Source organism: Erpetoichthys calabaricus, chromosome 9 (assembly GCF_900747795.2).
Source record: "Erpetoichthys calabaricus chromosome 9, fErpCal1.3, whole genome shotgun sequence".
NCBI lineage: Eukaryota > Metazoa > Chordata > Cladistia > Polypteriformes > Polypteridae > Erpetoichthys > Erpetoichthys calabaricus.
Genome location: NC_041402.2, coordinates 135529651 through 135554079, shown reverse-complemented (window position 1 = coordinate 135554079; position 24429 = coordinate 135529651). Strand labels below are relative to the sequence as shown.

The following is a 24429-nucleotide window of genomic DNA, read 5'->3' as shown; positions in this document are numbered from 1 at the left end:
TTTTTTCATTTTTACATAGAATTTAGATTTTAACAGAAATACTACTATAGTATGCTACAATTTCAATTTTGCATTTTAGGTGCCAATCCATGTGAGCATGCAGGAAAATGTATCAACACTAAGGGTTCCTTTCAGTGCCAGTGTCTTCCAGGGTATACTGGTCCCCGCTGTGAGCTGGATGTTAATGAGTGTATGTCAAATCCCTGCATGAATGATGCTACCTGCTTGGATCAGATTGGTGGATTCCATTGTATCTGCATGCCAGGTGAGGTTCCAAATACAGACATGAAATCACTGAAAAAGATAAGAAACCACCTTCTAAACTAGGGGCACCAAATTTCACATTAAATTAGAATATTTTGTTTTATCTATATGAAGAGAAAATCTATGCACAGTTCCAAAACACTAATGAAGAGATAAAAGTACATTTAATATTATATTGTAACAAAGTCTTTCTTAAAAATACAATAGGAATAGGCGCAGTGTGAAATTCAGGCAGAGATTGTATGTTATCCGATAGATTTTAGTAGTAGTAGTAGCATTAGTAGCATTTTCACACATAAAGAAAAGGTCTGGAGTAGCCTGCAGAGATGGGGCAAAAAACGTGACAAATATAAACTAGCAGAGTTGTTTTTAAATTTTTCTAAAAATCTAAGAACTATAACTGTAAAATTATTTTTTGGCATTTAAAATATTAAAATCTGCTGTTAAGTTCTTTGGCATAGACCAGCAAGAAGATTCTGTGAGGTTGTTTCCTAGTCTTTTTGAATGTGTGTGACTAGATAGTTGCATTCAGTAACTTTTATGCTCTGATCTACAGGTTATGCAGGAATGTTTTGTGAAAACAATGTAGATGAGTGTGCAAGCAGCCCATGTTTGAACAATGGAAACTGTATCGACAAGATCAATGCACATCACTGCGAGTGCCCCACAGGTAAGAGAGGAGAGTCGATGGAGACTCTGTTAGAAGGGCCTTTGAACTGGAAATGGATACAAAAATTAATCCTTGCCTGTAGGCAGGCTTAGCAGGCAGGGCACGAAAATGCAGGAAAATCCATATGAGAGAGGCTTAAGTAATAGTTTAATATAAGCCCTAAAATCGAGGAAGTGTGGAGCTTTAAAGTTTTACACTTTTTAACTTTTAAAGATGATGAATCTTCAAAAAATGAAAAGACTAAAATAGAGCAAATAATGGAGAAAAAAGTGGGCATAAGATCTCAATTTCTGTAAATAAATTAGACAAAAGCAGATTTAAAAATTGTTTTGCCAATCAAGATTTGATAACAATATGAGATTTGCATTTATTTGTTTGTTTGTTTGTTTGTTTGGTTTGTTTATGGAATGTTCTCATCATTTTTTGTTGGAGTGTTAGAGTCCTGTTTGCTCTTTCTTTTTGTTATGGACAAAACGTTCATCTTAAAATCTGCTTTTCTCTCTCCCCTTTCCAATATCTTTTGTTTCCAAAACTTTCAAATTGGACGGTTCTGATTGAGGCATCTGTTGGGCATGTCTACTTTGTTCATGGTGGTGCAGTGAATAAAGCTGCCACCTCTGAAATCAAGTAACCTAGGTTTAAATCACATCCCAGGACATTGTTTCTGTGGGGTTAGCACAGTTTCTGTCTGCTTTGATTTCCCTCTGTTAATCCAGTTTTCCACCCTCATCCCAAAAGATTGTCAATTGTATATTAATTGGTGGTTACAAGTTGGCCCAGATTGAGTGCATGTGTGAATGGGCCCTGTGCAGGTTGAATGTCCAGGACTGTTTTCCTGAATTGTGCAAAGTGCTGCCAGAATAGGCTGTGGTCTAATGACTGCTAAGTTATGTTGGTTCATTATTTGTTACTGTAACATTCAACCATAACATTATAGTTATAGTTGTTATGAACTCATTATTGATCTTGAATAAATAATTGTAATAGGCCATCTGAGTTGCTGAACACAGTTCCTAAATATTAAAGTCAAGGTGTTTCATAGTGCAACTGTTTAGGTCTAGTTTTTCTAAACTGTCTGTGAGTGATTGCTTTCTGTAGGTGTACCCGTCCAATTGAAATTTGGACTTTACCCAAGTTCGGTCAAATAACTTTGATCATTTAAAAGAAATATGTGTTTTAAATACCTTGTCTAAAAAGAGACCTTGACACAAATATTATAATAGTTTATCTAGTGATAAATTAATGTTAGGTAAGAGTGAATTAGATGTTTCATTTGGTTATTTCCTATTATATGTTTAATGCAGTGAAGTAAACATTTGTCCAATACCTGGAAAAAATATCCATAGAAATTAAGTTATTTCTGAAATTTTTGCAAGAAAATAATGATTAAGCCATGTAAATTTTACAGTTTACTGGTAGTATTTTGGAAAACATACATTATACAATTAAAGAATTCTATTGCAGAAAGGTTAACATATTTTAGCGCTTTATTTAAGATAGGTTACAGTTAAAGCATTTTTGTGAAAATCTTAACTCCATAAAATATTAAAACAACCAAGTTCTGTATATTTGAAATATACCTATCTAAATTGCAGTTTAAACTTTTCAGATTTGCTGGTCATAGGAAAATTGTGGTGAGCAATAATATATATTGACTTGTAATAACTTTAAAAGCTTGGGCAGGGACACTGTACCTCTCACTGTTTTGTTTTTTCATCCACATAAATTAATGTATAAAATTTTCAGTATTTTTTAATCATGTGTGCTATTGGATGGTGCAGTGCTTAGATTTTCTAACTAATTTATTCAAACTTGGTCTTCATTGATATGAAGTTTGAGTGTTTTCTTTCCATATTCCCAAACATTTGTGCATTGCGTGAATTAGCAACTGTAAATTGGGTCCATGTGAGTGTATGAATGAATGGGCCTTGCAGTGAATTAGTCCATTTCCCAAGCTGGTTCCTGCCTTTCGCACCAATACAGTTTGCATGGGCTTTCATCCTCTGTACTACTGAAATTTATTATGTAGGTTATTTTATTTGTTATTATTGTCATAGTTTGCATTGTTACTTAATCTATTTTCATTCTTTTAGGCTTCACAGGAACGTTATGTCAGGTGGATATAGATGAATGTGCTAGTACTCCTTGCAAAAATGGTGCCAAATGCATTGATGGTTCTAACAAGTATACTTGCCAGTGCACTGAAGGTATGTATGGGTGTGTCCCAAGAGCAGTAGTGACCTTTCGCTTTCCTTGAACTTTTCAAAGAAGTTGTGAGTGCTTCTTAAAGTAATTGTTTCCATTAAATTTCCATTGAAGGTTTTACAGGCCCCCACTGTGAAATTGACATTGATGAGTGCCAGCCAGATCCTTGTCATTATGGAACATGTAAGGATGGCGTGGCAACCTTTACTTGCCTCTGCAAACCTGGTTATGGGGGTCGCCGGTGTGAAACTGAAATTAATGAGTGTCAAAGCCATCCTTGTCAGAATGGAGGAACCTGTCAGGACAGAGTCAATGCTTACTATTGTATATGTCCTAAGGGTACAGCAGGTAAGTTTAAATTCTTATTCACAGGTGTACGCAGTGAATGTCAGTGTTTCATGCAGTTTGGCTCCCTTCTTTACAATTGTTTTATTTTCTTTTTTAATAGGACCTAACTGTGAAATAAATCTGGATGATTGTGAGAGCAATCCCTGTGATTATGGAAAGTGTATAGACAAAATTAATGGCTATGAATGCGCCTGTGAGCTGGGTTATACAGGTATGCCTTTCTGTGCTTTATACCTTGTCGACAGGTGGCTTCCATAGAGTGTTTCCAGCATTTCTGTCTCAAGTTACCTATTTAAGATTATTGAACAGCGGTACTTGGTCTTGCTAACAGCATAGCTGGCAGCTGATCTGCTTTTTTTTCCAGAAGATTGGGTAACACCTATATTAAAGATGCTAGGAAATGTATCTCTGCAAAGTTACATGGTTGTTATGTCCGATTTTTTTCTTTATTTCCTAGTGTTATTTTTCCCAAGTTCTATAACTACAACAGATTTTAGTTTATGGATATTTAAAATATTACTCAAACAAACCTTATACAGAAACTTGTACAGTAAATACAATGAACTTTCTGCTGTAGAATAAAAATACACTTTGTATCTGAATATGTATCTCGTTATGATTTGTGAATATTATTAAATAAACAGTTAACTGATAGTTATTTGTTTTAGGACATTTTTTTAAATTAAGTACATTACCTCTGTGTGGTAAAGTGGTTGTAGTTTTGCACCTTCATGAATTTTATAGTGCATGATTATCTTAGACATTTCCCAAAGTGAAAGTGTGCTCACATCATCTTTTACAAGGGAAAATACCTTTTCTGAATTTCACACTCCCCTGATGTACAGTATATACCAGGAGTCAAGCTTCAGTATGATGGCCTTGTATTTAGCTTATCTAATACTAAATTAAAAGAAATTCTAGAGTGAGTCTATTAAAAATATGTTATGCAATATGGAAATAAGAAAATATGAACATGAATATAACACTAAAGTGTTGAAAATATTAAATATACATTTTAACAATCTTTTCTTCTAGACAAATACTCCTGTGTATCAAAACATTGTATACAAAAAATAATTCTCAGAGAATACCCATAACCCTGTGTTTACGGTAATAGTCGATTGTGAGTGGCTCTATACACCTTGAGGAGAAATTAAGAGAGCTTATTGCACCACCTAATTTCCATTTTTAATTATTTCAATTAAAATAAGAGAAAGTTAAATGGGGGCGGCACGGTGGCGCAGTGGGTAGCGCTGCTGCCTCGCAGTTGGGAGACCTGGGGACCTGGGTTCGCTTCCCGGGTCCTCCCTGTGTGGAGTTTGCATGTTCTCCCCGTGTCTGCATGGGTTTCCTCCGGGCGCTCCGGTTTCCTCCCACAGTCCAAAGACATGCAGGTTAGGTGGATTGGCGATTCTACATCGGCCCTAATGTGTGCTTGGTGTGTTTGTGTGTGTCCTGCGGTGGGTTGGCACCCTGCCCAGGATTGGTTCCTGCCTTGTGCCCTGTGTTGGCTGGGATTGGCTCCAGCAGACCCCCGTGACCCTGTGTTCGGATTCAGCGGGTTGGAAAATGGATGGATGGCTGAAAGTTAAATGTCAAGACATCTTTCAAAGCCCTAAAACCTGTACTGCCTACAAAGCTGCCTACCTGACTTCAAATGTACCCTTTCAAAGAATGTCACAATTATATTTAATTTATTTCAGCTTCATACATACTTTTGCACAGCAGACTGCATGTAGCATGCTTGATAAATTAAACGAGGTCACATTTTTCAGTTTTGCAGTGAGCACAGTCAGCATTTAGTTGCTAAATTCAAGAGTATTACAAATCATTGTGGTAGTAATTGAAGCACCAGATCCAATTAAAAGCACAAAAAATGTTTTATGTTCACAGACTACATTGCTATAGAAGAATAAGAACATGATCTAGTAGATAGCACCTAAAAGCAATAATGTGGAAAAGCAAGAGACAGTTAGTCTTGTTGCCCTATATATTAACAGCCACACCTTGTTAGCCACAGAATGGTATCTCAAAACAATATTTGCAAAAAAAAAAGTTTAAATTATGAAAAAGGCAGGCAACCTTTTTATTTATTGTGACTTTTTAAAAGAAATTATTTTGAGCAGGCCTTTACAATTACACATCATCGTGCACTGTCCATCTACCTGTAAAAAGCTAAGTAATGCAGCTTTGACCATTCTGCATATGTAGAATGGTGAAAGAAACCTTTCTTCTCTGTTGATACATGCTGCTGGGTAGAGTTACAGCCTGGGGTCCAGTCTCCTCTTATTTCTTTACTGAATAAAATCTTCAAGCACTGAAAAGAGATCACAAAAAAAGAATTTGTAATTTGAGGAACAACTAGTTCATTACCATTTTTAATCAACAATAAAAAAGAGGCTGAAGGCAAGGAGCAGAATAACAATTGTTGCTTAGTCATGTGTAAAACGAGCCATGAATGTTCCTGCTCCTGTTAACTCCAGAGAGTCTGGCTAGCCTGTAGTGTAGCTGTTTAGTTCAGAGACTTGTGATTCTTTTTTTTATTGGTAGTGTGTACTGGCTGCCAGACATTAGCACACATATGTATTTAAATATCAAACATGTTGCCTCTCTTCATTTAAAAAATATGATTTGCATTTGGAATATTTTTCTTTTTTCAGATAAAATTTTCTTAGCTTATTATAATTTACAGACTTACTCTAGTTTGCATTTTTAATTAGTTTGTGATTTATGATTGTGATTTTATCTTTTGGTTTTGAAATCAAATATTTTTGTTTACCTATTTATTCAGTTTTATTTGTATCCACAGGGTCTATGTGTAACTTTAATATTAATGAGTGTGCTTCCAATCCCTGCCACAATGGTGGTACTTGCAAAGATGGCATCAATGGCTTCACCTGTGTGTGCCCAGAAGGGTATCATGACCCTACTTGTCTTTCAGAAGTGAATGAATGCAACAGTAACCCCTGCATTCATGGCAGTTGTCAGGATGGAATCAATGGGTATGAAGCATTTCTTCTGCATCTCAAACAAAATTATTATACATTCCATTTTTTTCCATTATTCATTAATGTTTAGTTTTTTTTGTGAACCAATTATGATAATCTCCAGAGTTCCTGTTTTCTATTTTCTAATAACGTAAAAGTAAATTTATATAACAGTAAATGATTAGTCCATTGTTAAGTGCTTTTAATGTTCATAGAGGTGTGTACTTGTTTATACTGATCTTTTTAACTTTATAGGTCTCAGTGAATCAACCCTATCAATCTTAGGTTGTAAATTCTATATAGATTAAAATATTATTCTTTTAATGTTGTACATATAGTTTTGTAAATATAGTTTACTTTTTATTTTACAAGACTAAGGTTATTTTTATCCTCTTTGCTTTGGCAGTTACAAATGTGTTTGTGATCCAGGCTGGAGTGGCACTAACTGTGACATTAATAACAATGAATGTGATTCAAACCCTTGCATGAATGGAGGGACCTGCAAAGACATGACAAGTGGATACATTTGTGCCTGTAGAGCAGGCTTCAGTGGTAAGAGTTATTGTGATGCGTTGAGATAATTATGTTGTTTAAGCAGAATTTGTTCTTTCTCACCATGAAAAATGATTATCAAGATAGACAAAATAAGGCAGCAAAGCTCTGAAGGGATTGTGGAAAAGATGCAAAAAAGACAGAAGAAACTATGTATTATATTGAGAATAGAGAATACATTTCTTTTTAGATAATTAACATTTACAATTTAAAACCTTTCATAATGTGGACCAAACATGGTGCTTCTCAGAGCAAGAATAATGTCACAGTTTTGGATGCAAAATGTGAGTTGCTAACAGCAGCAATTTTGTAATCCATTTTAGATGTTCGTCGTTGGTAATTTGCCCTGTACTCATTGCTCGGTTTATTTCTGAAGCAAGTTCCTACTGGCCTTTTAGGGTTGATGCAGAAAAGGTTGTACTTGAAAATGTCTAGTTATGCATATAGGAAACCTTGAAAGGTTTTTTCAACCCTGCTAAATAGTAGACATGCTGATATTACAATACATGTCACAAACAAAATGAGCTATAAGGTAAACTAAAAGTGATTAATGTCAGTGTAACTATTTTCAGTTATAAGCTAAAAAATTTGTTTTCCTTCTGTCCAGGTCCCAATTGCCAGACAAACATTAATGAATGTGCTTCAAATCCTTGTCTTAACAAAGGAAATTGCATTGATGATGTAGCTGGATATAAATGCAACTGCATGCTTCCATATACTGGTAAGAAGTCTTTTTGAAATATATATGTCATATACAGTACAATATATGTCATATAATGTATATAACATATATTGGAAGCAAAGGACTGTGATACGGTTCGCATATTAGCAGCTGAAGATCCACAAAGGGAGAAAAATGAATCGCGTATCATAAAGTAATTTTTATTCCTGAGCTTTCAGCCCCTACCAGGAGCCTTCATCAGAGGATAATGCTTAGACTTACAAGAATCAGGAATAAAAACTACTTTATGATACATGATTTATTTTTCTCCCATTGTGGATCTCCAGCTGCTAATAACATGTTAAATTCAGCCTGTTATCTCATCTTCTTTATCAATCTTTTTCTCCCCATATGTTTAAGTTTATAGAGGCACATATAAATACCTAGTTTATATTTTTAAAGTAACCTTATCTTTCTGAGAATATGTACACAGTTACAGTTTCTGGAATACATTTTTTCCTAATGTTACAGACATTTTTAGGAAAATACGGGTCAACTTATGGAACCATTTTCCTATTGGTTTTGTACCAGGCTCATCTGTGGCCCTCCATCAATCCTACCTTTTGTTTGGATGTTCAGTCATAATAACAAGTGGAAACGTGTTGAATGAAGTATTTTAAGTTGTAAAAAATAATAATAATATAAGACTAATTGGAACACTGTTCTATGTGTAGTTTACTTGTATCCACAAGCTCCAGTTTTCCTTTATATTGCGGTGGATGCATTTTTATACTAGCTTTGTGTCTAATTTCAACAGGTATCCCATCAGGATGTTTCGCAATTTATTGATGTCAAAGACTCTGACTACTTTGAACCCTTGGCTTTGTACATGGGAAAATAATTATTTATAGATGTATTAATAAGACTGGAGGTTAATATTTGTTTTGATATACATTGAACTGTACTTTATCACTAAAAAATTATACTTGATCAGTATAGCCTTTACATTTTGTGGTGGTATAATATCAATAACAAAGCATGTTTAAACACATTACAGAGCTTTCCTCAGGCACAAATTACCACTACCCTGTCCCCTCCATGTAGACAATGTGATTATGCTGTCCAAACACCGTACTTCAGAATCTAGCCCCATCATATTACAAATATAATTTCTTTCTTTTACAAAAAAAAAGCAGGTGGCAGTTGCCTACTAATTTTTCAAAGAATAGGAAAAATGGGCAGATGTTTAAAAAACTCTTAAGCAGGTTTTATAGGTCCTTTACAATGCTCAACAATGCAAGTAAATATTTTTATGCCATATTTTTCTCCTCTGAAACTGTTTTTTTAGAAAACAAACTACAATGCATTGTTTCACTTTGTTTTAAGTCTGCAGTTTTTGTTTCCTATTGGGCTCGTCTTTTTTGGAAAAAAGCAGAGGTCTAACACTGGATGTGAAGGGTGGGAACTGCTACTCAACCAGTTTCCTGCCCCCCTTTTCAACATCCTGTGGCAGTAGAATCTAGCAGACAATGGAAGGAAGCAGGGCAGCTTTTCCTGCCTGTTTTCATTATTGTGGAAACAGTAGAAAATGGCTCTGTAGAGGTGAAAAAGAAAGCACTATGTTGTTATTTAGAGATGTAGTACTTCATGGCTATTTGCCTAAAGATTTAAGTTAGAGTTTAATTTATGCAAAACATGTCTGTCTATTTGGGTGGCGATAGCCTACCCTAAACTATTTTTTCTAAGCATTGACAGATTTTCCTTTCTGTGTTCTTACTCTTTAAAACTGTTCCTTTCTGAATCAGCTATACCTCTTATTTACAGGAGACAACTGTGAACTAGTGCTTGCTCCATGTGCTTCAAACCCCTGCAAGAATGATGGAAAATGTAGGGAGTCTGAGGATTATGAGAGTTTCTCATGTGATTGTCCAGAAGGATGGCAAGGTAATTTGCTCTTTAGACTTTAGTAACGTTTGCATTTCTATCATAAAACTGCAATATATTACTAAGCATATGCATTAATCTTTGTGAATTAGTAACTACTCGCACTTACTACATCTTGACAGAAGTATTAATTGGAAATCTTTTTTGTCACGTTAATTGGAGAAAGTGGTATTTCTATATTAGGAATGGTACTCAGTGTGCACTTTCAACACTGTTTAAAGACTAGGCTGAAATAAATCAATATATTGTATTAAAATATATATGATGTAAAATATTTGACATGTACACAATTGTTTTAAAATATACAAAGATATGCCATATTTAAATTTGTACCCTGCTTCCTTCTTTTTACTTAAAGATTCAGTGAAAAGTATATTTTGACGAAAAGTGCATAATTTTTGTGGACATATATACAAAAAGACACTGTTATTTTGTAGTTTTGGGCAGTGTATTTCAGATTGCAACAAAACTACACTAAGCAGGATGGAAATATTTAAACCACGGTCTGTAGTGCTCTACAAATGTGTATTCATTTTTTTTTTCTTAACATTTTATTTTTAGGGCAGACTTGTGAAATCGACATCAATGAATGTGTTGAAAATCCCTGCCAAAACTCAGCCTCCTGCCAGAACACCATTGGCAGCTACAAGTGTAACTGTAAGACAGGCTACTCTGGCCGCAACTGTGAAACGGATATTGATGACTGCCAGCCAAGTAAGCAAAACCACAAGAACAGCTGTTCAGGCCTAGCTTTGGGTACCCAAGTGGCAGATCACAGAATTTTAACCCATTTAGTAGAGTTGTGAATAACATGGGGGAGGTAGGGAGCAAAGCAAATTAACATTTAGGTTTCTGTGTCTGATATGTATGGCAGTGATCATTTGTTTTTAAACTCACTTGTACGGTCCTCTGTAAATATAATAGATTTATTTATATTATTAGTTCATTTTTAATTGACTGTCTGTAGTAACTTACTCTAATTTATGTCATTTCATAAGCTCTTGTTACTCAGCCCATTATAAACATTTATATTTATAGAAATTTTTTATTACATTTAGATCCTTGCAGTAATGGTGGCTCATGTTCAGATGGCATCAACACGTTTGTATGTACTTGCCTTCTGGGATTTCGTGGATTGAAATGTGAAGAGGATATCAATGAATGTGACAGCAACCCTTGCAAAAATGGAGCCAACTGCACTGACTGTGTGAACAGCTATACATGCACTTGCCCACCAGGCTTCAGTGGAATACACTGTGAGAACAACACCCAAGACTGCACTGAAAGGTAATCCTTAAAAAGAGTATCACGTGCCGCCTGAAATGGAAGGTGAAGGAGTGTTTCAGTCGGGCTGATTATTTGTGTTTTATATTGACCAAATTTTAGTGTTTGGGGTTTCTTACTTTATACAGTCACCTCCCTGTTAGTGCAGCCATTGTCTTCAGAAAGCTCACACAATTATCCAAGTGTAAGACAATCCTTCTCTAAAATCTTTTGTAAAAACATTTCACATTCCAGTATTTTTGTTTGTCTTTAGTTTACAAACCGTCACTGATAGCAACAGGGAAAATATACTGTGTTGATATTTTTTTAACAAAATCTTTAACTCTTTGTCATTTCAATCTGCAGCTCTTGCTTCAATGGAGGCACATGTTTGGATGGCATCAATACATTTACCTGCTTATGCCCACCTGGCTTCACAGGAAGCTACTGCCAACATGATATCAATGAATGTGACTCAAAGCCTTGCCTAAATGGTGGCACCTGTCAGGACAGTTATGGCACATACAAGTGTACCTGCCCTCATGGATACACAGGAATAAACTGCCAGGTAACTACAGCATTCTCTGAGCTGGCATTCACTTCTTGAATTCTAATAAAATTTTATAGATAAACATATATTGAATGTTAACACTTACATATACTAATTGAAAACTGTCTGAAGTGGCTTTTAAGCCTGCATGCCTTACTTGAGCTAAAAACACATTCATATTTAGTCTATTAATAGAAGCAAGGGGCTATTTTAGCATACAAGAATTTTAGTGTGAGAATAGAATGGGTGAACTAACTTTTTGTACTTATTTAAGAGCATTCTAGGTGGTGCTTATTTGTGCATTTGCAGTGGTTATGCCCACATATACAGTATATTAAACAGATGCCAATCTTGTTTAAGTAATTAATAGTCTCATTTCAGCCCAGCCTCTTCATAAAAGGCTTTTTATTTCATTTCAGAATCTTGTACGTTGGTGTGACTCCTCCCCATGCAAAAACGGAGGCACATGTTGGCAGACAAACACTTCCTATAGCTGCCAATGCAAAAGTGGCTGGACTGGACTCTATTGTGATGTTCCAAGCGTCTCCTGTGAGGTAGCAGCCCGTCAACAAGGTATCTGTGGCATTTAATTTGGTTAGCACAATTGGTCTGCAGAATATGCATTTACATCTATATTTATGTATGTATATTATAAATGCTGTGTTAAAGCTGTCTCCTCAATTGAAATACTTGAAATATACATTTTTAAAATCATGTTACCTCATAATACACTTCTGCTGTAGTCACCATTTTTACCATGCATGCAGTTTGTGACATAAATAGTTAGTTCTACTTAATAAACTGCATTTTAAAGTAAAAATCAGAATTCACTTCATCAGCCATGTTCTTGATGCAGCTTTTTGCAATATTTCTTTATTCATGAAAGAGAAACTAAGTTTAACTATCTGCCAGTTGCTTCAGGGAGCTCCAGAGCAGGAGCACTTTGTATTTTCACATCTGTTCACATTACATTTGTATATTCATTTACCTGGCATTTGTGCATATAATTTCCTGACTTGCATTTAATATATTGTAGCATAGAGTAGCTAGTTCACTGTCCTTTTGTAATACAGTTGTCATTCATTTAGTTTCTTTTACTTACAATCCTTACCAATTATCAGCTGCTTGAGCCCTGGTAAATGCTACTTTCAGCTTGTCTTCTCATTATATTTGACGTAACGGTGTCAAAACGTCTTATTTTTATTTAAAAAATTGTACTTGTTTTTTATTTACTTGTACATTTTTTTAATTGAAAATTCTTGAATATGGGATTCATGAAAGCTAATATTTCAAATATGATGCACTGAATCAATGCAAATAAATAAAAATATATAAAAATTGTATTGTTGTTTACATTTTAGGCACAGATTTGGCACACTTATGCAGAAATTCAGGCCTTTGTGTAAATGCAGGAAATACTCATTACTGCCAGTGTCAAGCTGGTTATACAGGCAGTTACTGTGAGGCCCAAGTGGATGAGTGCATCCCCAATCCCTGTCAGAATGGTGCCACCTGTACTGACTATTTGGGAGGTTACTCCTGTGAGGTGAGTCCTCTTCTTTTGTGGAGAGTTAATGGTGCTACTTGTTTTCTATTGTGAAATAAGTTAAGTAGCAGGAGTTGGTTGCCTTTTATGAAGATTAAAGCGTTGTAGATTGTTTTACTTTTTTTCCTACTTCTGTTTAAAGGAAGGTAAATGTCCTTAGCGTTCAGTGCACTGTTAGCAAAAGCATCATACAGTATGTTTTTTTTAATTTTTTAAAGCCTGTGTACTATATAAAATGGCATGTACAGGTTCCTCTTTTTGAAAGAAACATTTCATCTTTAACAATAGTGAAGGGACAAAAGCCACGTGTTGCAAAAATTGGAAGTGTTAAATATGTAAAAAAAAAAAAAAAAAGCATTTACCGGTTTAGTAAATAAAAGGACAACTTTTCCAGCAATAAACCAGATTTTCACAAATTGTGTTTTTTTTTTTCAGTGTGTACCAGGATATCAGGGAATGAACTGTTCAGATGAGATCAATGAGTGCCTTTCACAACCTTGCCAGAATGGTGGGACTTGCATAGATCTGATTAACACTTACAAGTGTTCATGTCCTCGAGGAACACAAGGTATGCTTTTAGTCATTGAACAATTGATTGATCAACAGCCTTTATCCATTTATCCAATTATCCATACAAAAATACATTGAGGTAATACACTGCTGCCTTGAAGTACTGTGATCAGGTTTGCATCCCAGGTCTTCCTTGCACAGAGTTTGCAAGTTCTCCTTGTGTCTGCATAGGTTTCCTTTGAGTGCCCTGGTTTCTTCCCACAGTCCAATTATGCACAGATTAGATGGATTGATGGAGCTAAATTGGCCCTAGTGGGTGTGTGGTGTGTGTGAGTGTGTACCCCTGTGATGGACTGGCACCCTGTCCAGGGGATTGTTCTTACCTTATGCCCTGTGCTTGCTGGGATAGGCTCCAGCCGCCTGTGTCCCTGCTCAGGATTAAGCAGGCTTAGATAATGAGATGGTATGGTGTATATACATTAAGATATCTTTTTGGCTGTTTCTTGTTGCCATTTTTCCAAAAATTTTGTTTACTTTTCACTAGGTGTACATTGTGAAATTAATGTTGATGACTGTAATCCTTCTGTGGATCCCATCACACAAGAACCAAAGTGTTTTAATGGTGGAAGATGTATTGACAAGGTTGGTGGATACCAATGTATCTGTCAGGCTGGATTTGTGGGAGAGCGCTGTGAAGGTGACGTCAATGAATGCTTGTCAAATCCATGTGACCCCAGGGGCACTCAGAACTGCATACAGCTAATAAACAGCTATCGGTGTGAGTGCCGCACTGGTTATACTGGTGAGTGACAGATACAAACATTACAGTATGTTATGGATCTGCAAACATTTTGTGTTTCTAAAGCAATGTTGTATCTAACAGGAAGGCGTTGTGATGCAGTTTTTGATGGCTGCAAGGGAAAGCCGTGCCAAAATGGAGGGACATGTGCAGTGGCCAGTAACACACCTCATGGATTCATCTGTAGATGCCTTCCAGTAAGTTGAATTTAGAAAAAACACAATAGACCTAACACGTAAATCCTGCTTAAGTGGCTGAACATGGAGGTATAGCTGGGTAATCATCTTGTGAAAAGGGTTGAGACAGACATGAGAACGGGCTCACAGATTTTACCTTTGTTCTACAGCACTATAGATTACAGTTGCAAAGCATCCATATAGTGATGAGTGAAGTTGTACAGTTATCACAAAAGCATTTATATGTATTTCTCACCTCTTCCCTTTCAGGGTTTTGAAGGGTCTGCATGTGAATATGATTCCCGATTCTGTGGAAGTCTTCAGTGTCGAAATGGAGGAACCTGCATGTCGATTTCAAAAAGTCCTAAGTGTTTGTGCCCAGCAGCCTTTACTGGCACTGAATGCCAGTATCCAGTCAATAGTCCCTGCAACTCTAACCCATGTTACAATGGAGGAACTTGCAAGCCTTCTGCAGAATCTCCTTTCTACCAGTGTGAGTGTCCCACCAAATTCAATGGAATCTCTTGCCACATACTGGACCACACTTTCACAGGTGGAATTGGTCAAAATATTACACCACCTCCTGAGATCACAGAGCGATGTGAGAACCTAGAATGTGAGAACCGCAAGAACAACAAGATTTGTGACAGCCTGTGCAACAACCATGCATGTGGCTGGGATGGGGGTGACTGTTCTCTTAATTTCAATGATCCATGGAAGAACTGTACTCAGTCCCTGCAGTGCTGGCGCTACTTCAATGATGGAAAATGCGACACACAATGCAACAACCCTGGCTGTCTCTATGATGGCTTTGACTGTCAAAATGTGGATGGCCAGTGCAAGTAAGTATCATTGCTCTCTATATACAGATGCATGTCCTTGGATAATTTAGTGGAGATTATACTTTGTTTTTTGTTTGCTCCTCAAAACTACTTTTGTTAACATATATTAGATCATAAATAAGCTCTGCATTTTATGCATTGTAAAGGGTTATATTCCCTCATAACTGCATCTCTTTTCTTCTCCCTTTAGCCCATTATATGATCAATACTGTAAAGATCACTATGCTGATGGACACTGTGATCAAGGTTGCAATAATCCAGAGTGTGAATGGGATGGCCTTGACTGTGCCAATATGCCAGAAAAATTGGCAGAAGGCCGGCTGGTGCTGGTGGTGCACATCTTACCTGAACAGCTGAAGAACAATTCGTTTGGCTTCCTCAGAGAGCTCAGTAGGGTACTTCACACCAATGTTGTCTTCCGCAAAGATGAGAAGGGCGAGTACATGATATACCCATACTACGGCAGTGAACAGGAGCTCAAAAAACATAATATCAAGAGATCAACAGGCAGCTGGAGTGATTTCTCCAGTAATGTCTTTACCAAGATGAAGTCGTCTATGTACTCAGCTATAAACTCCAGAAAACGTAGAGAGCTGGATGCCATGCAAATTAAAGGGTTAGTTCCAAATGAAAAACAAATACAGCATATAAATAATAAATAGTACTCTTACATTTTCAAACATTTAGACAAAGTGTTGAAAAAGGAATTTTCATAAATTATATTTAGAAGAAGAATGTCACATCTAGTAATGCAACACTTAAAAGCCTTTGTTTCATCTTTCAGCTCTGTTGTATATTTGGAGATTGACAACCGACAGTGTTATCAACAATCAACAGAATGTTTCCAGAGTGCAACAGATGTGGCTGCTTTCCTTGGTGCTCTTGCCTCCAGTGGAAATTTGAATATGCCTTATGTTAAATCTGTCACAAGTAAGACATTTGAATAAATTAGATAAATATGAGGTCAAAGGTTGTTGTCCTTGGCTGTATGTTTTAGTTGGCCGTCATTAATTAGTCATTTATATGTTACATCTTGACATTTCCCCCTGCTCTTACAAAGGAGTGGGATTTCTGCTGTTTTTCTTTTGCCAATATATAGTACATTTTATGTAGCGGACGTCATTTAAGTAAATACATGGTCTTTACATAAAGACAAATGGGAAAAGGCTGTATGCATTTAAATGTGGCACCAATAACCAAACACAATGTGCTTTCCCTTTAATTGTCCATTCATCCTTTTTATGCCCATCCCTCTATCCGTCCATCTTCCTAACCCACTTATCCAAGGCTGGGCCATGAGACAGCTGGAGTCCATACCAGCAACCATAGGGCGCAAGGGAGTAGCAACACCTGGACAGGACACCAGTTTGCTTTATAAGGCATATTCATAAACAAAATAAGCATTGAGATATAAAAAGCCTTTTGAGGCTTTCTTTATATACTAGTCTTGTTATTTAAAAATGTTCAGGCTATAAAATGGTTAATTGCGCTCAATCCTAACCCCTCCTTCAGTAAAAGGGGATGTTGCTACCTCAGCCTTGTTGAATGTAATACCAGGACTTAATATATCCCAAAGGGTTTAGGTTGTGAGAGTTTATCATTTCAAAATCGTTAGCAAAAAAAAAAAATTGATCGGGAGTGTGCTAGAAGTTGCGAGTCTTTGTTATCTTGAAAATCCTAATAAATCCTTCGTCTTTACAGCTTAAAGCATGTGCAGTAATTTGAAGTTCATTAATCCCTTTTTTCTTAAAGAAAAAATTGTGAAGTTGTCTCTCGGTGCTCTTGACTGAAAGAGACTGGGGATTTCCCCCCCCCCCCCCTCCCATCAAAATGGTTAGCAATTCTGATTATTAGCGAATGAAACAACCTTGTTTTACAAATTATTAGCCTGCTCCCTGCTTTCAGTATACAAATATAATTGCCTAGTGCAGATTCCTCTTGGCTCTTGCTCCAGAGGTGATGCATGTGGTGGATATTCCCAACTCCGAATAAGAAATGTGCCTTTTTTCACTTGCTGCAGGTGAGACAGATTTTGAGACGAACAGATTTGAGCTGTACCCTATGTATGTGGTGGTGGCAGCACTTGTGCTACTAGCATTTATTGGCGTTGGGGTCTTAGTCTCCCGAAAACGCAGGAGAGAGCATGGACAACTGTGGTTTCCCGAGGGCTTCAAAGTGACAGAGCCAAGCAAGAAGCAGCGACGTGAGCCTGTTGGGGAGGACTCTGTTGGCTTAAAGTAAGTACACCTTGTCTTTCTGCTTTTTACATTTTAATGAGAATTAAATTGTTTTTAAACATAGATTCAACCTTGAATATTTCAAGTTTCACCCTTTTAATTAACGTTGTTTTTATCCTTGGGAATACTGGCAAAGAATGTTTACTTACACTTACATATTCCTATTTTTTATTGTTCAAACAGGCCATTGAAAAACTCTCTGGACATGTCCTTAATGGATGATAATCAAAATGAATGGGGTGATGAGGAGCCATCCGACACCAAACGATTCCGGGTAAAGACTTTCAAATGAAATTCACTTATTAAAGCTATCCTTGCCTAAAGCAGCCTTTTATGTGCTTTGATGTTAATGGCTTGACTTGTTTATTTTGTAATTGTGTTCATATTTGCCTGGCAGTATTAACTGAAGATTTGTTTCAAATTTGTTAATGGCATTTTTTTTTAATTTTGCCAGTTTGAAGAACAAGCAATGTTAGACTTTGATGATCAAACAGATCACAGGCAGTGGACACAACAGCACTTAGACGCAGCTGATCTTCGTGTGCCGTCCATGGCTCCTACCCCACCACAGGGAGAGATTGATAATGACTGTATGGATGTGAATGTTAGGGGACCAGGTATGTGTGACTTCTAATTACTATATCCTATAGAATCCTGTAGATTTCTCTATTAGGCTGTTCTGCTTAATAGCAGAGTATAGCATCTTGATGACTTTTTAGTCATGTACTGTATTTTAATCATAAGGGAGCTAATAAACCCATGTATGTTCCAGTTTTCTGCTCCTCAATGTTTGCTTCAGATGTGAATTCCAGTCATTTTTCTGACCACTATGACCTTCCTTTTTAACAAGCAAGTGGATCAAGTAAAAATCCCTCACTGTGGATTTTAGCATATCACACTAAGATATACTGACTAATTAATGCTTTTGTACTTGGAATATTACTGAATTGTTTTCCCATCATGTTCTCGGGAATGCTTTCCCTTTAGATGGCTTTACTCCACTGATGATAGCATCATGTAGTGGTGGAGGACTGGAGACTGGAAATAGTGAGGAAGAAGAAGATGCCTCTGCCAACGTCATTTCAGATTTCATCTACCAAGGCGCAAATCTTCACAACCAGACAGATCGCACAGGAGAGACAGCACTACATCTGGCAGCAAGATATGCCCGTTCTGATGCAGCCAAGCGCCTCCTGGAAGCCAGTGCAGATGCAAACATCCAAGATAACATGGGGCGCACACCACTGCATGCTGCCGTGGCAGCTGATGCTCAGGGAGTTTTTCAGGTAATATTGTTTGTTAGAACAAGCTGATGGGCTTTCAGTTAAATGAACTTGTCTACCACTGAAGAATCTTTTCAATCTTTCCATTGAAGAATCTGTTTTATTTTGAAAAATTTTCAATTTAATATCGATACAATCTTCCTTCATTTGCTGCACTACATTATTTTAATCCTTCCAGATTCTAATAAGAAACCGAGCCACAGACTTGGATGCTCGCATGCATGATGGGACCACTCCTTTAATTCTGGCAGCTCGCCTTGCAGTGGAAGGCATGGTGGAGGAGCTCATTAACTGCCACGCAGATGTTAATGCGATCGATGACTTTGGTAAGTTGACTGGAATTGACTGACTTATTTATGTTATGTTGGAGGCAGTGAAGTCTAGCAGGCAAGGAATTAGACTCCAGGTTACTGGTTCATTTCCCATCTGCCATTCACCATATGACCAGGAGATAACTACTTAACCTGCCTATGCTTGAACTATATATATTTATTTGTGAAGAGTTCTGCTATGTATCTGCAAGAGCCTTAGGATGGTGTTTCCAGTAGAAAGGTACAATGTAAAATTCAGGTTGCTTGCTTATTCCATGGCGTTGCTTTCCCCCAGTAATAATAAGTATTTGTCATTTTCTAGGCAAATCTGCTCTGCATTGGGCAGCAGCTGTGAACAATGTGGAGGCTGCAGTTGTACTGCTGAAGAATGGGGCCAATAAGGATATGCAGAACAATAAGGTAGGAGCACACAGAGTAAAAATTTGAGGATTAGACACGAACTCCTAACAATCTGTTTTTATAAACTGTTTCAATTGTGAATAATGCAATGCTATGTTATTATAGAGGAACTGAACATTGACATCTATTCAGAACCAAACATAAAGGGCAAATTTTACATAAAAATGCTTTTTTTCTTATTTGTCATTGAGTATAGCAAATGTTTCATTGATTTCTTTTTCTTCAATGTTAACAGGAGGAAACACCATTGTTCCTTGCAGCTAGAGAAGGCAGCTATGAGACAGCAAAAGTCTTGTTAGATCACTTTGCCAACAGGGAAATTACTGACCACATGGACCGTCTGCCAAGGGACATTGCCCAGGAACGTATGCACCATGATATTGTACGATTACTGGATGAATACAATTTAGTCAGGAGCCCTCCACTGCACAATGGTTCTATTGGGGCAACGCTCTCACCGCCTCTTTGCTCCCCGAACAGTTATCTTGGGAACCTGAAACCTGCAGTTCAGAGCAAGAAAGCCAGAAAGCCAAGTGCCAAGGGAATGAGCTGCAATGGAAAAGAGGCCAAAGATGTCAAAGCACGGAGGAAGAAGTCCCAAGACGGGAAGGGGAGCCTGCTTGACAGTTCGGCTGTGCTCTCTCCAGTAGATTCCCTTGAATCTCCTCATGGCTACTTGTCAGATGTGGCATCACCTCCAATGATGACATCTCCCTTTCAACAGTCCCCTTCAATACCACTCAATCATATGCAGAGTATATCAGATGCTCACATTGGAGTAAACCACCTGGGTATGACCGGAAAGCAAGATATTTCAATAGGTGGGGCCAACAGAATGCCATTTGAGTCAGTACCACCACGTCTGTCTCATTTACCAGTGTCCAGTCCAAACAGCACAGTTCCACAGCACAATGGCTCTATGTCCTTCACCATGAGTGGAGCTCCAGGTGTGAATGGTCAGTGTGACTGGCTATCCAGAATACAGGCAACTATGGGGCAAAACCAGTTTAATCCAATGAGAAGTACCAATCAGGGCGGCATTCATCAGAGTAACCAGGCTCTTCAGCATGGCATGATGACCACTTTGCATAATGGATTACCAACAACTACCCTTTCTCAGATGATGAGCTACCAGGGAATGCAAAACACAAGGCTCACTAGTCAAACACACCTAATCCAGGCTCAGCAAATGCAGCAGGTGCAAAACCAGCAGAACCTCCAGCTCCAGCAGCAACAAACCCTGCACCCGCAACTGCAACACCAGAATTCTAACAGTGCTACCAATAGCCATGCACTGAGTCAGAGCTTCATTGGGGGTGACTTAAACCAGCCTGATCTGCAGCTTTCAGGAAACACCTTGCCAATTCACACTATTCTGCCACAAGAGCCCCAGATCTTGCCCTCCTCCATTACCCAGCCAATTGCAACCACCCAGTTTTTGACTCCCCCTTCACAGCACAGCTACTCTTCACCACTGGACAATACTCCAAACCACCAGCTCCAAGTACCAGATCACCCCTTTCTAACCCCATCCCCAGAATCACCTGACCAATGGTCTAGCTCTTCTCCACATTCCAATATGTCAGACTGGTCAGAAGGCATCTCCAGCCCTCCAACCAGTATGCAGTCTCAAATTTCCCACATTCCAGATCAGTTTAAGTAAAGCAGCTTGGCTTTGCTTATCCTGAAAACACCGTGGCCCACAGTGGGCGGCTGGGATTTTGTATTTCTATATATTATATAGAAGCACTCATAGAAGACTGAAGGATTTTTTTATATCAAAAGAAGAGTAATGTTCTGATCATTTTTGTATTTATTTATGGGCTTCCATGTGGCATAAGAACACTGCCTTGTTATTTATACTTTTATTTGTTGTCTGTTTTTATAAGAAGAATAATGAAACTCCCAAGAGTTGGACTATAGTTTTTATATCCTTGGAGAAGAAAAGCAGATGGGGCTTTTTTTCTTTTCATTTTCTATTGCTTTTGTAAATATGGATGCTAAAATTGTCATCTGAGTTGTGAACAAAGATTCATGATCTAATCACTGGTTTCTTTTTGAATATGCAAGAAATACCCCTTATTTGGAAGTGTGGGGGATAGCCAAGTTTTTATCAGCAGAAGTCTTACACATAAGCTACAGTTTAGGACACCTGTCATAAATACTTGTTTAACATGTCAGTATTATTTCTGTGCTTCTTTAACTTAACATAAATTAGGTATTTTGTTACCTGATCAAATCAGGATTTGTAAGCTGAAGTTCCAAGGTTGGTGAATGCTTTTGACAAAATTGTATGAAGATTTTGAAATCTTTACTGTTGTTCAGCTCTAAGCCAGGAGAGCCAGCCCCCCCAATCACTTATTGGACTGCTTTAGTGGCCTAAAGCCAAGAAAGGAGTGTGTACATATATAAGTTTCCAAAATTACATTTGGGCACCTGTGGCACTTCATTTTATATTCCAGTTTATTGTCGTGTACAATTAATGGATGGAAGCTGTCCCTGAATCTCCTGGTCCAAGTACCAGTGGTCCCGTACTGTTTGCCAGATGGAAGGAGTGAGAAAAGCGGGTTAGTGGGATGGCTGATGTGTTTAATACAGTTTGCCTTTCTAATACAATGAGTATTGTATATGTCCTGAACAGAAAGCAGGCTTTTGGTATATTCTATGCTGTCTTCACCACCCTCTGCAGTGTTTTACATTCTTTAGCCAAGCAGGGGACATACCAGAATGTGATGCGCCAGTTGAAGATGGAGTCTACTACACATCTGTAAACGTTAGGAAGACCAAATGGAAAAGTCTGAGGAAGTAGAGGCATGGGCAAGCCCTTTTGACAAAAACCAAGATATGATGTGCCAACTTCAGCTGATCAGTAATGGTCACTCCCAGGAAATGTAAAGCTCACTGTCTCCACAGCATCCCCACCAGTCTAGATGGGAGTGTGGTCTTATATAGCAGCTGGGACAGAATGGAGGTGGAAGCTTAGCTATAATGATGTATGAGACACTTGGATACCACAAAATTACTATATGTGAATGTAATTTATACTTTCTGTATGCTTCCATGAAAGCCTTACACCCATTATTATATGCCACCTGAAGAGGCAATAGGCCATCGGATCATAATAGCCAGGGGGTGGACTTGTATCTATTACTACTGCATCTTACTAATAGACAGCAATACTGTATATTTAAAATACAGCAACAGTGGCAGGTATATCAGTGTGTACATATGAGTTTTTATAACAAGCAGGATTTTGTTTAAAAAATCTGTTTTTATTACAGAGTCTTAAACATATCTTTAATGGGAGGTGTCACAATTTTCAAAGAGAAAGTGGTTGACATTATGCGTATATATTTTATAGCAGCCAGATTTATATGTGATATTTATTAAAAAAAAAACTATATATATATATTAATTATTTTTAAACATTAAGGGGTGCTCATAGATTGTGCTATGTAATTTTTTTGTTGAAAAATAGTAAACCATGAAGGAATTTGAATCTGACAAGTTTTACAAGTTTATCCATCTGCCCATGCCTTATGAGGACAAATTCCTTGGTCCTCAATATTATAATTTAATGTGTCTTTTTAATTATTTTTATGTCTTAGCTAATTAGTTCATCTCCAGTGTGCTCCTGTGAGTGCGCTAGTGTCTAGCATGTCTACAGCCCTATTGATGTTCATATGTGTTTTTATTTATTTTGTGGCAATATGATTCAGAAAACCATTTTTTAAATGTTACCTCCTAAAATTATTGTCAGTATCAATTAAATTAATTCAAAAGGTAACAAGAGACACTTTACAAGATTTTTTTCACCAATAGGAGTCTGCTAATTTGAATTTTCAAAGGCTGCAATTTATTTTGTTTGTACCCTCGCCATTGTAATTTTTAAAGTGCACTGACCGACTCTTGTGCGCTTCTGTCTTTGTTCTAGATGTGATATGTAGCTAGAAAAGTAGTTGGGACTTTGAATGTAAATATACATTTTTATTTTAACCTTCAATGTAAAATTGTCTTAAGTTGAAAATAAGCTTATTTATTTGGATATAGATTCACCTGCATCTCATGAGTGTTTTAGAACATTTCTTTATCTTAATTACTGCCCACATCCTCTTGCAATATTGTGACACCCCTGTTATTTCTGCTGATAAGCAGAATGGGCTCTTAACTGTTCTGTTTTATAAACTAGCCTGTAGTTTACAAAGGAAAAAGAGTGATCTTACCTGCAAAGTTCTAGTTTGCAAAAAAAAAAAAAGAAATAATAATAAAAAAAACTATTTTCTGTTAACTGATTTGTAAACATTTGTTGCTATAATAAATGATGCTGTCCAGCATTTGTTCTTTACTACAATATGATTTGGTTATTTTTCAGTCTTTTTTTTATCTAACAAATAAAAAAATGTAGATGGCCACAAAAAGATAGCCGGCTAACAAATCTCAACAAGTGAGTAAATTCAGGATAAGTAACAATGTTTTGTTACAATTTTTAAAGACTTTTAACTAAATGTAGTCATGTTTCTCCCATAAGGAGTAGATGAGCTTTCTTAGCCATGTGTCCAGATCTGGACTGAGATAAAGTGTGTTGTTGTTGGCACCTTGTTTTTAATTTTCTGGAAAATTGACACTCCATTTTAATCTTAATTACATTTTAGTCAAAAATTCAATAATAGCTCATTGTGGTAAATACATTTTAACCGTTACTCAGTTTTTAAGGTGTTGAATTGGAAATTATAGCATTGCAGATGGCAATGATGGTGCAGTTATTACTGCTGCTATCTGAGTTTACTGCTGGCCTGGTCACTCTCTGTGCCTGAGAAACTTTGCTTGGCTACATTGGCCTCCTCTTATTTTTTAAATATAA

General features: G+C 37.1%; 1 protein-coding gene across 1 annotated transcript in view; it reads left to right on the top strand.

The window, feature by feature from the left end:
- Nucleotides 1-23919, top strand: part of LOC114658135 (neurogenic locus notch homolog protein 1-like) — a 46717-nt gene extending 22798 nt beyond the window's left edge. The window contains exons 8-34 of the mRNA XM_028810199.2: nucleotides 80-265; nucleotides 821-934; nucleotides 3028-3141; nucleotides 3254-3487; nucleotides 3588-3698; nucleotides 6297-6489; nucleotides 6881-7026; nucleotides 7634-7747; nucleotides 9512-9631; nucleotides 10193-10345; nucleotides 10690-10918; nucleotides 11261-11462; nucleotides 11864-12017; nucleotides 12806-12990; nucleotides 13426-13558; nucleotides 14045-14302; nucleotides 14384-14496; nucleotides 14746-15317; nucleotides 15508-15933; nucleotides 16102-16247; nucleotides 17338-17554; nucleotides 17738-17828; nucleotides 18009-18171; nucleotides 18542-18840; nucleotides 19016-19163; nucleotides 19471-19568; nucleotides 19804-23919. Of these exons, the coding sequence (XP_028666032.1) occupies nucleotides 80-265; nucleotides 821-934; nucleotides 3028-3141; nucleotides 3254-3487; nucleotides 3588-3698; nucleotides 6297-6489; nucleotides 6881-7026; nucleotides 7634-7747; nucleotides 9512-9631; nucleotides 10193-10345; nucleotides 10690-10918; nucleotides 11261-11462; nucleotides 11864-12017; nucleotides 12806-12990; nucleotides 13426-13558; nucleotides 14045-14302; nucleotides 14384-14496; nucleotides 14746-15317; nucleotides 15508-15933; nucleotides 16102-16247; nucleotides 17338-17554; nucleotides 17738-17828; nucleotides 18009-18171; nucleotides 18542-18840; nucleotides 19016-19163; nucleotides 19471-19568; nucleotides 19804-21231 (6347 nt within the window). The 3' untranslated portion in view covers nucleotides 21232-23919. The remainder of the gene's footprint in view (nucleotides 1-79; nucleotides 266-820; nucleotides 935-3027; nucleotides 3142-3253; nucleotides 3488-3587; nucleotides 3699-6296; nucleotides 6490-6880; nucleotides 7027-7633; nucleotides 7748-9511; nucleotides 9632-10192; nucleotides 10346-10689; nucleotides 10919-11260; nucleotides 11463-11863; nucleotides 12018-12805; nucleotides 12991-13425; nucleotides 13559-14044; nucleotides 14303-14383; nucleotides 14497-14745; nucleotides 15318-15507; nucleotides 15934-16101; nucleotides 16248-17337; nucleotides 17555-17737; nucleotides 17829-18008; nucleotides 18172-18541; nucleotides 18841-19015; nucleotides 19164-19470; nucleotides 19569-19803) is intronic.
- The last annotated feature ends 510 nt before the right edge of the window (nucleotides 23920-24429 follow it).